General features: G+C 36.7%; 1 protein-coding gene across 1 annotated transcript; it reads right to left on the reverse strand.

Annotated features, from left to right (window-relative positions):
• Positions 1-1,243: 1,243 nt before the first annotated feature.
• On the reverse strand, positions 1,244-10,639 carry rab1ba (zRAB1B, member RAS oncogene family a). The gene is made up of 6 exons (XM_019106730.2): positions 10,320-10,639; positions 7,932-8,004; positions 7,653-7,748; positions 7,344-7,439; positions 6,184-6,315; positions 1,244-3,691 (listed from the first exon to the last, which is right to left on the reverse strand). Exons 1-6 carry the CDS (start codon positions 10,331-10,333, stop codon positions 3,497-3,499), a joined length of 606 nt encoding a protein of 201 aa, XP_018962275.1. The 5' UTR covers positions 10,334-10,639; the 3' UTR covers positions 1,244-3,496.
• Positions 10,640-11,571: the final 932 nt, after the last annotated feature.

Below are 11,571 nucleotides of genomic sequence, written 5' to 3' on the forward strand. Positions count from 1 at the left end.
CTCAGCCCTACTACACATGTACGCGCCTTCGAATGTGTCTGTTTAGAAACAAAAACAGGCACACGAGATATAGTAAATCAACAGGTCAAATATGATATCAAATGGTTTCTGTTTATGGTGTTTATACTCAGTCATCTGATAGTAAAAATAGAGTAAAATAAACAGATAAAGGCATAATGCCTTGCACACCTCAGACAGTCTGCTACTGGACAGTCACTGATTTTCATACAAAATGGATATCAATGTATTACCCCACATATACTGTATGCATTATCGTTTGTTAGGATGCTAACAGGGCACTAGATGGAGACCAATAGGCACACAAGGAAAAGGATTCATGTGACCTTCACTCTGCCATCACATGATACATGGTAGCTTAAAGACCTACTTTATGGTTTGCTTATATCTAAAGTAAATGTTAAAAAAATGGAGATCATAGGTCTGTATGAAACAGTGTTTTTATTGTCAATTAAAAATATTCTGTAATAAAATATATTAGATGAAAAAACCTACACTTAAACGAAAATCAAAAATTCAGTTACCAACTGAAATGAAAATTAAAGCTATATAGAAATACACGTAGAAAATTAGAATTAAAAAAAGATGTTAAAATATATTTTTTATATAAGTTTAAAAATGCCTATTCAATATAAACAATATATATATATATATATATATATATATATATATATATATATATATATATATATATATATATATATATATATATATATAAAAGGCAGATTATTTAGCTTAATTGGCAAATGTAAAAAATTTATGACCTGGTCATATTTTACCCAAAAAACAAAATAGAATAATAAAAATGTATATTTTATAAAAAAATAAAATATTAAATAAAAACTTTTTTTTTTTAAATTTTGAAATTATTTTCATGACAACCAGCCACATTTCACTCACCAATTATCATTACTATAATAGGTCCAGATGTTTTACTGTCGAATTTGTCTGTAATTCTCATCATTCTAAATAACGATTCTCATTACATTGTACATTATACTGTAACAGAGTAATGAGAATCATCCAGTCCAGACAAAATGATTTTTATTATTAAAAATTACATATTTTGTAATTGCCACAGACATGTTCCTGACAGGTTTTATGCGATTCAACATTCAAAATGATAAGTCATCAAATTTCCAGCGAACACAGGAAGTGATACTTACCTCACCACCCACGCAGTATTTCACTCGACACAACAGAAAAGCAAGCAGGAAAAGTCATCTTTAAGTCTCATGTTGATCATTTTATTATATATATTTATAATATGTACAGAAAAGAGAAAACAAGATCAAACCCAGCTTTGAAACAGCACCGGGGTGAGCAAGCAAAGAGGGATAGAGAAAGAGTGTGTATATTAGACAGGGAAACTACTAAAGAGGTGCTGGCCATTTTACCATCACCGTGTCTTAATTCAAAAAATGAGATGTGCAAATGACATGGGTAAAAAGTAAAAAGACGAAAAGTATAAGAACGCTCCATCCAATTCATAAGTAACCACCCCCCACCCCATACCCTTCATCTTTCCGATAACCCCACACATTACCACAAAATTCATAGATCGCAAGACAGTAGACGTTCTGAGAAAACAATGACCTTTCCAAATGCATCCCAAAGAAGCACTTGTTTAGTGTGTGAATGAGTGCAGGTTTAAATGAGACTTGATTTTTCACATAGACGTAACACGGGATCCACGACGGACCGGTTTTAAAATCAAAGGAATGTTCCCAAACGCAGTTGCCCCTTACTCGTCCCTCCTCCCCAGCCATTGCACATGCACCCATATCCCTGCTACTGCTCCCTCCATCCCAACGCTACCAGTTCACATACAAAATAGTACAAGCAAATCCAGCACACAATATTAGTGACAAGTATGTGCGGTTACGTTAGCATCAGCAGATGTAAAACTAGATTAGACTGGTTCAGTGCGCGAAAGTGATCTAATATCACGATGGTGAGACTAGTTAAGATCAAATGATGCACTAATACTAACCAAGTTCACAAACTCTACGTTTTCAAGATCCACGTTGTACATAATAAAACAGCCAGGTCAAAAACACTGTCATCAGACCAATCATTTGCAGTTTTTTTTTTGTTGTTGTTTGTTTGAAAATGCTGATAAGATTGAGTTGCAACCATATGGAGAAGAGCGCAGGAGCATATAAACCTCTTTGATCACTTAAGGCAACATCTAAATGAGCTTCTAGACCTTTACAGATCCATCTGTAGGTAGATTTGAAAGCTAGAATCTAAGTGTATGGATATTTCTCATTAAAGAACATGGGAGGTCATATCCGGTCTCCTGCGCTGGACCAGTCAGTCCCAATATTCCTAGATGTAATACACAATATTCCCACACAAACACACAGCACACTAAACCGGATCCATGGAACTACCATGCTTTCATCTGTGGGAAAATTAAGGCCCTCCACAAATATGTAAATATATTTACCATATGTAAATAAATACAAAGCGCACACACATTGCATGATGGACCGTTTTTGGCAGCAGCGACGACTATGGATTGGAAGTCTGGCTCAATAAAATGGTAAAACGACACCAAATTATAGATCTGAGGTTTCAAACCAAAGACACAAAACTGCTGACCAGACGAAGAAACAACCTCAATGTGTCAAGATGGTGTTCGTGCATTCATATTGAACCTGTGATGGCCGAACACTCAAAAGTAGCAGAGGTCATTGAGGTAATAGAGGGAACAGTAGCTTTCATCGACCAGCCTAAAGCCTAGACCCCCAAAATCCAGATTATGAACAAAAAAAAACATCCCTATCCGCCCCTTCCCTGACCAGTCTATATCAATGACAGCAGTAAGCCTTTGTACAAGCCTTCATTAGAAAAAACAAAAACCTACAGAAAAAACAAAACAGATATCAGTCTTAAAAATCACCATAATAACAATAATATACTAGTAGGATGAGAACAAGTTTAGAATATTGCCGACTTTGCAGTTGACTTCCTGTCGATTCAGTCTCAGAAGCCATGCTTTCGCCCACAAAACCTCATTCAAGTGACGACGTGTGAGAGAATTAGAAATACTAGAGAGACGGATTAACGTTCTTAACGCAACCTCGCTAGTTGTTTAAAAGGAGGATGTGAGATTCGCCCCTAGATCTGCTCTCATTTGTTTCTGTATTTGGACATATGAATGTACTAAAACTCCATCCTGGACTTTAAGTACAGAGGGCGGGGTTATGGATGTGGGTGGGGTTATTAATGTGCACAGGGAGGAAAAAGGGGTGAGGTGTCTTACACAAAAGGAAAGGCTAAGGAGAATAAAAACAAGAAGACTATGGTGTCATAAATGAAGCCGTGAGGCTGTTAGATGTTGGCTCTTAATGCAGTGGTTCCTCCCATGAGAATGCATTTTTTTTTTTGGTGTGTGTGAGAAAATGCGTTTGAGAAGGAAAGGGATGGTTGTGTGTGTGTGTGTGTATGTGTGTGTGCACGCTCAGGCTCTTCAACAGCAGCCGCCGCCAGACTGCCGCACAGGAGTGCTCTCGATCTTCAGGTTGGGCTTGTCTCCTCCGGTTGTCGCTCCAGGGCCCATGCGCTTCTTGATCTCAGCAGCCATAGTCATGAAGGCCTGCTCCACATTCGTTGCATTCTTAGCGCTCGTCTCAAGGAAGGGGATTGCTAAAGAGTCAGCAAATTCCTTTAAGATAAAAAGAAATCAGAGTGAAAAAAAAAAATAAAATTTTTTTTTTTTTTTTTTTGCCCAACCTAAGCTTTATTGACTGTATTCAAGACTCAAGTAACTGAAAAAGGTCATTTTCTTGCACAATTACATGCTAATAAAGATTTTTGTCATATTTGTTTGGCCGGATGAAAATTTGAACGGTCCATGCCTGTTAAAAATTTCACATCATAAAGCTATGATCACATTTACGGTTGTTCTGTGAATTTTTGTAGGTGAAATCCAGTTATCCATGCAATCAGGAATTTTGCATGAGGAAGAAAGACTTCTCCTTGCAGATTTTGCATTGGATTTAAGATTTATTTTTGCCTTTATTTCAATAGGATAGTTTAGAGAAGACAGGAAGCGATGTGGTGGGGTTGTGTTGGGAAAGGTCCTCGACCTGGGATTTGAACTCGGGACGACTGTAACACAACAGCGTCATATGTCAGCGCACTGGCTATGTCAGGCTATCGGCGCCGATGGATTCAAGATTTTTATGCAAATTCACTGTATTGACCAACAGAAAGCAGTAACTTTGAAGGTGGTAGTTGGTTTGAAGGTGATAGGTGACCTGGTGTATTTTGTTTAGGGTTATATTTTTCACATGTACATGTTAGGAAGTCATGCAAATATATCCATTTTTCTGTCAGGTGTGGGCAAGGCTTCGCGAGTGAACGAGCACTGCTGGGCACATGCACGCTAAATACAATAGCACAATAATTCGGAGTAAAATATACATTCTGCTAAAATATTTGTTGTTGGACATTAAATGTGACAAATGTAGAATCTTAATTCTACATATAAGTGTATTATATATATAGCAGTAACTGTAAATCAAATTTAAGCTGGCTAACACAGCCCTAATTACTAGCTCAAATTAGTTAAATGTGTATTCTTCTTATCAGTTAAAATGTAGTCTGATTTCTATTATTTATTTTCATTTTTAATTCATTAGCTGTTTCCATCCACCTATTTTTGGGCGCATTTTGGAATATGGCGTAAAAAAAAAAACTCTGGACGGAAACGCCAAGATGCGCATAAATTCTAAAAATGTGAATTTAAAGAAACATATGCGCACATTTGAGTAGGATAAACTTTTTATCCCATGAGAAAAATGTGCATAAACTACGATGGAAACACATTTACCAAATAAATTCCTCCATGCACATCGAAAAAGTCATGTGACTTTGCGTTATGAGATGGGATAACTTGACTAACAGTGGACCGATCTCGTTCACGGCATCTATTTGTTGTTTTGGTGATTCTGAAATGCCTGAGCAAAGTCTGTCGTTAAAGTATTTCTGTCTAATTGTCTTACATGACAGCGTTCCCAAACATCAGCATCCACCTCCGAAAGCATTGACAGCATTTATTGTGTTACGTCTGCTCGCTCTGAGGTGCAAGTAATTAATATGAAAAATATTACATTCAGTGGCTTCTCCTATATTCTTAGTGATATTTAGTTCCACAGTTTACCAGGAAGTGACGATTTTGTTCTCTGTGACTTGTTGGATGGAAACGGTGCTTTATTCGCATATGTTTTATGCAATATTCCAGTTTTGCGCATAAGTTAAATTCGAATCGTTGGATGAAACCATAGCTATTGATTTTAACTTATAATTTAGTGTTTTTAATGCTTTAAAGAGCAATTTTGCATTGTAATGTTTTTGATGTTCTACTAATAACCATAAAAGGTACAGTTGTCATAAAACCCGAGAAAAAGGCTGCATTGCTAGAAACTGCTGATCAACTGAATGCGCAAGTAGCAACCACTTTAAAATGTTTTCATCTTAAAAAAAGGTCATTACATTTTGGACACAATACATTAAATACAGTTGGCTGTAGCCTATATTTTTATATATTTGATTATTTAAGTTGCATTTTCTGTACACTTTTGTTTTTGGACTAATAATAAAGTCAACTAATTTTATGCGAGAAAGTCATTGCAGTGGTGATATCAATGCGTTCCTATTGGTCAGTGTTAGAGGAGCTCAGCTTAGCCTGCTAAGGACCAGGTTAGTTTCCCAGCATAAGTTGCCACAGCGACTGAGCTTGAGCTATGGTAATTTTGCTTTCGGAAACCAAATCAAGTGACAAGAAGTCAAAATAACTGAAATAAGCCTGGCTTATTTGGTAAACTAGTTTTATGAAACAGCCCCCTGGTCTCTTGCAAATGCAAGTCTAAATCAAAGCGCTTAGAACAAGTTTCACTTTTTGATGTCTCATTCATGTCCAGAAAACAAATGGTGCAAGGCTGGTTAAACATTAAGTTAAGGTTTATTCAAATCTCTAACCCTTAGCATCTGCAGCAGTATTAGTAGGGCTAAGTGCATTATTGTTCTACCAATGTCACAAAAATGGGAAGCAATTGGGCTTGAAAAGTCCACTAGTTTTGATAAAAAAGGGAACAGAGATTTCAAATCAGAAACGAATGCAGATTAGATGTGTCTATTTTGACACATCAATACCTTGGCTGTTGTGTAGTCCACTACTTTCTTGGTGGTAAGGTCACATTTGTTCCCCACCAGCAGCTTGTTAACGTTCTCGCTTGCGTAGCGGTCTATTTCCTGTAGCCACTGTTTCACATTGTTATATGATTCCTTTAGAGAAAGCAGGGAATAGAAAATAACTCTTAATTTCAACCTTTCATGTGAAAAATAAAGCCGTGATATGCTGGATTGTTATTAGAAACTAAAACTATAAAAATCATTTTCAGTAAAAGCTGAAAAAATATATAAATACTTATGGGGGAACACGTAAATGAAAATGAGAAATGTTGCCATGTTAATTCATTTTAACTTCAATTTAATAAGTACTAAAATTACTGAAACTAAAATTTAAATAAAAAATAAAGCTAAATAGAAATACAAAAAAACAAAAGGACCTAAGAAAAAAACTAATTAGGATTAAAATGAAAAGCTGAAAACATCAAAATAAATGCTAATTCAAAATATTAATATGCATTTTAATAAGAATACTAAAATAACACTGGTGTTTTTATCAATGCACTTAAAATCACACATATTTGAAAAGCAGGTCATCATCAGCACAGTGTATACAGCATCAGAACTACAGAAAAATGTGGTAAACGTCTGTGAGACTTACTGACAACGATTCATTATTAATTCAGCTGCAAATTGTGCCTTGTTAAAGGTGCTGTATGTAAGTTTTTGACTCTACTAAAGCAAAAAAACACCACAATATGTTTGCAGATATTTAAGAACCATGCTAAGTTAACATAATTGTTTTTCTGAAAAACAATGCTACAGTCAGTTATTCTCCTTTGAAAATGTGCGTTCTGGGCCAGAATGTCAATCTTTGTTTTGATTTTTGAAAACCATCCACTGCCAGTTTACCCAATTGTATTTGGCACCCCGGGTTGCCAGTTGGCGGAAAACACAGCGCATATAATTTCATTCATCGTCAAGTGTGCTCTTTCCTGTTGGTGTCATCAATCTTGCAACCTGCGTGCTTCAAGTCTGAGGAGGAGGGGCCGGGTGAAAAAAACCCTCTCTGATATTTAGAATTTGGACTGCAATACCTAGTTCAACCACTCGGTCTCAAACCTACATACAGCACCTTTAAATTAAGGTCAAACAAGGGAGGAGAATTTCTCATGACGTCTCACCTGATCCGTGACATCATAAACCACAATGATACCGTGAGCCCCTCGGTAGTAACTGGAGGTGATGGTTCGAAATCTTTCTTGCCCTGCAGTATCCCACTATGAGAAAGAAAAAGAAAGTAATCAAACTATGCATGTTTCTAATAAAGCTTTGGGCCCATTTTCACATGTACAATGTAATGAGTTACTAGATTCATCTACTGTACCAAGAAAGCAGGTCATCATCATGTACTGGTGTGCATACTAGAGACTGACATGCTATCATAGAACGTGTGAAAAATTAGTGTTGTGATGGAGAATGTATAGACTTACAATCTGTAGCTTAATGGTTTTGCCATCGAGTTCAATGGTGCGGATCTTGAAGTCCACGCCTATGGTGCTGATGTAGCTCTCAGTGTATGTGTCATCCTGCAGGAGCAAAGACAAACAGAAAAGAGAATGAAAACAGATTTACATTTGTGGATATATTACATCTACTATAAAATACATTGTTAGTTCTATACCATTTGCAGACTGCATGTTTTCAGTTGATTTTTAATTCATGTTTATGAGCAAAAGCTGACAAAACAACCCATGTGTGCCTGTACTCACAGCAAATCTCAACAGCAGACACGACTTCCCGACTCCAGAGTCACCGATGAGGAGCAGTTTGAACAAGTAGTCACTAAAATTAAGAAAAACAACAGTAATACATTTAATACACCAATATGAATATATTTCAGTTTTGAAGATCAACTTAAACTTTATATCGTATGACATTTACAAGTCAAAAGGGTTACTATACCATTTTAAATACCTAAAGAGGTAGAACTCCATACAGTGTCCATTTAGTATTATTTATATACTATTCATATTTTGAATAACCTTTATTTGTTATATTTTCAGTTTTCATTTTAATTTTAGTTTGTTTTCATAATTCAGTCATTCTTTTTTCACGAAAACGAAACAAATACATTAAAATACATCAACATGATCGTATTTCAGTTTTGAATGTAAATTCAAACTTTGTATCTTAGGACAATTACAAGTCAAATGTTTTATTAAAATAAAATAATACCTCAAGTTTTATTTTATTATTCCATAGAGCGTTATGTTAGTATTAAATATTTATAAACTACTACAGTTTTAATTAATTATTACCTCTATTTACTTCAACTTATTTTAATTCATTCAGTTTCATTTCTAGTTTTTGTTTACATTTTTTACGTTTTTCATCTATTTTTTTTTTTTTTTTTTTACTTTATCCATGCTTCATTTCAATTAACAAAAGCGGTTTTTAATACTTTTAGTTTTCATTAACAATGACAACACTGCTACAATAGTTACATTAGTGATGATAAGCATACAATATGGTAGCATATTGTAAATCATGTGGCCTAAAGTACTTTGGCTCATGGGAACATACCAATTCGCGTTGTACTCTTTGTACACAGTAAGACCAACAACAAAGATGCTTGGAGTGTAAAGAGTTTTGTGTGCATATTGACTTGCAGGAATGGTGTTTGTCCCGTTGTGTTTATACATCAATAACACTACATTATAGTCTTGAACCAATCATACAGCACATCACATTGGGTTATCATATAGGTTAAACTGATATAATAAAAAAAGTGGCATCAGTATTGCGAAAATGTTAACTGGTTTGGAAACAAGTTGCAAAATCAACTCCCATTTTCAAAAACCAACAGCGATGAATCTGGTTCACACTGATGGTGAAGTAGGTTCAAAACAAAATCAGCATAAACAAAGTATCCCCTGCCAGCAGCTCAAAATACAGCTGAGCCAATCTGATTCCAGCAATGACTGTCGCAACCAGGGACCTATTCTGGTTCTGAATTCATGTCCTAACATTAGACAGGCTAAGAAATGTTGTGAAGCAATCGTGACTCTCAGCATGCTAATGATACAAAGAGCGCTTGCATGTGTCAAGAGAAAAACAAGAGGTGTTATACCCACAAACTGTAATCTCAAACAAGTAAAGCGTTTCAGTGTTCAGCTCTCTGTTTTAACAGGTACATTTTAGTCAAACACTTTCCGCAACCCCATAAATTGGATATAAGTGGGTCGGTCAAAGGCCAAAGCTGATACAGATATTTTAGTTCATTTAATTAAGGATGCACACTTAGGAACTGACATTTGGAAGTGTACAACTTCGCCATTTTCAACACAGAAAGGAAGTGAAATCTGTTTGTTTGAGCATCCTCCTGACCAGCTCTGGCACATCAACATTGGCTCAATGGTGAGAGATTGGGGCGGGGCTAACTGTTTAACTGACCAATGGCAAACAGGGGAGTGTGTGAAACATGCTTGTGTTCATTGTTGCCAGTGAAATAGATGCACTTAAAATATTGCTGATGGATGTGGCAGCAAATAATCTGTTGGATATTCATGCAACATTAATAAATGTTCAAATAAAGACGTCTGTATGTATGCAGACTTGTAAGCTGACTGCATGCTACTTAAAAAAAAAAACACAATAAATGCGAAGCTTCTCCTCCTCACGACTCTTCCAGCTGTAAAACTGACCTGCAATTCACAGGCCTAATAAAAACCACATGACACTTCAATGACAAGCTCGTATTTGGTTCAAAACACCGTGTGCTTGCATTTAAAAGGGCATTATGGGCTCGCATGCGAGATCCATTCTGACAGCTGGATTCTGCCTGGCGTCCGTAAACTAATGACGTCACTCCGTCGCAACGCAACACACCAAACTGACGTCAAGCAATAATACGGCAAATGCTAAAATTACGTGCTATAAACACTAAATAACGACAGTTATTATTGCGATAGCGATAATACTACTCGTTAGCGTAAGAAGACGTCTAATTAAAGACTGAATGAGCACATATCATTCGAATTCGCCGATAGTTCCGGACGCTGTTAGCCGTTGGGGCTAAACAAAGCTACTCACACTGACGCTTCGTGACTAGACAGACACTGACATCCGTAACACTAGTCTGTCCGTCAGATACTCACTATTCTGGATTCATGGCGTGTTCGTGTCGTTGTCGTCGGGTTCAGCAGGAGATCGGACTCGTTTCTCTGCGAGCAGAGGCGATAATGATGAAGAGGATGACTTGTAGGTCTGGGATCCCGAGGCACTGGGGCAGCGTTCTCTGATTTAGCCCCTCCGATCACACCTCAGCACTGTCTTCTCGTTGGATTCAGTCACTTGACGGACATTACTGACCACGTAACGCAAAACACTGTTATTTCGTTCTGCTTTTCTTCCTTCCTTCCGATCTGCCCCTCGCTCGAAGTACAAGATGGCTGCGCAGGTGCGGCAGTGACATCAGATGACGTGGCATCACGGACCGATCTCACAGAAGTAACCCAGACACTCAAGATATTCAACTAATCAAGTGAACTTATCAAGTTAGAATGTATATATAATGGGTAAACTGGTTTATGGACATTTTACACATATATTGCATAAAGCAAAATGGTATATCAAAGCATATGTTATCTTTAATATCATAGTTGAGAATCATCATTATTCAAAGTTTGGCATAAAAAAAAAGTATTCCACTTGAACAAATTCCACTTTTTTTGCTTTTTCGTGTTTATTCATGTCTTTATTTATTTATTTTTTAAAAACGGAGTCCTGGTGTCCTCTACAGACAATATGATAACATATGTATAAAATATCATTTTTCAAAAAAAAAAAAAAAAGTTTATATATATATTATAAAAATTTTTTTTTGAAAAGTGAATTGTTGGCCTTCTGGAAAGTATGTTCATTTACTGTATATGTACTCAGTACTTGGTAGGGGCTCCTCGTGCTTTAATTACTGCCTCAATTCGGCGTGGCATGGAGGTGATCAGTTTGTGGCACTGCTGAGGTGGTATGGAAGCCCAGGTTTCTTTGACAGTGGCCTTCAGCTCATCTGCATTTTTTGGTCTCTTGTTTCTCATTTTCCTCTTGACAATACTCCATAGATTCTCTCTGGGGCTCAGGTCTGGTGAGTTTGCTGGCCAGTCAAGCACACCAACACCATGGTCATTTAACCAACTTTTGGTGCTTTTGGCAGCGTGGGCAGGTGCCAAATCCTGCTGGAAAATGAAATCAGCATCTTCAAAAAGCTGGTCAGCAGAAGGAAGCATGAAGTAATTTCTTAGTAAATGGTTGCAGTGACTTTAGTTTTCAAAAAACACAATGGACCAACACCAGCAGATGACACTGCACCCCAAATCATCACAGACTGTGGAAACTTAACACTGGACTTAA

Source organism: Cyprinus carpio, chromosome B7 (genome assembly GCF_018340385.1).
Source record: "Cyprinus carpio isolate SPL01 chromosome B7, ASM1834038v1, whole genome shotgun sequence".
NCBI classification, from domain to species: Eukaryota; Metazoa; Chordata; class Actinopteri; order Cypriniformes; family Cyprinidae; genus Cyprinus; species Cyprinus carpio.

Coding starts and splice junctions, on each gene's coding strand:
- rab1ba (XM_019106730.2), bottom strand. Junction 7,440..7,652: donor AAACCATTAAGCTACAGATT/GTAAGTCTATAC, acceptor TCTTTCTCATAG/TGGGATACTGCAGGGCAAGA. Junction 6,316..7,343: donor TTTATGATGTCACGGATCAG/GTGAGACGTCAT, acceptor CTTTCTCTAAAG/GAATCATATAACAATGTGAA.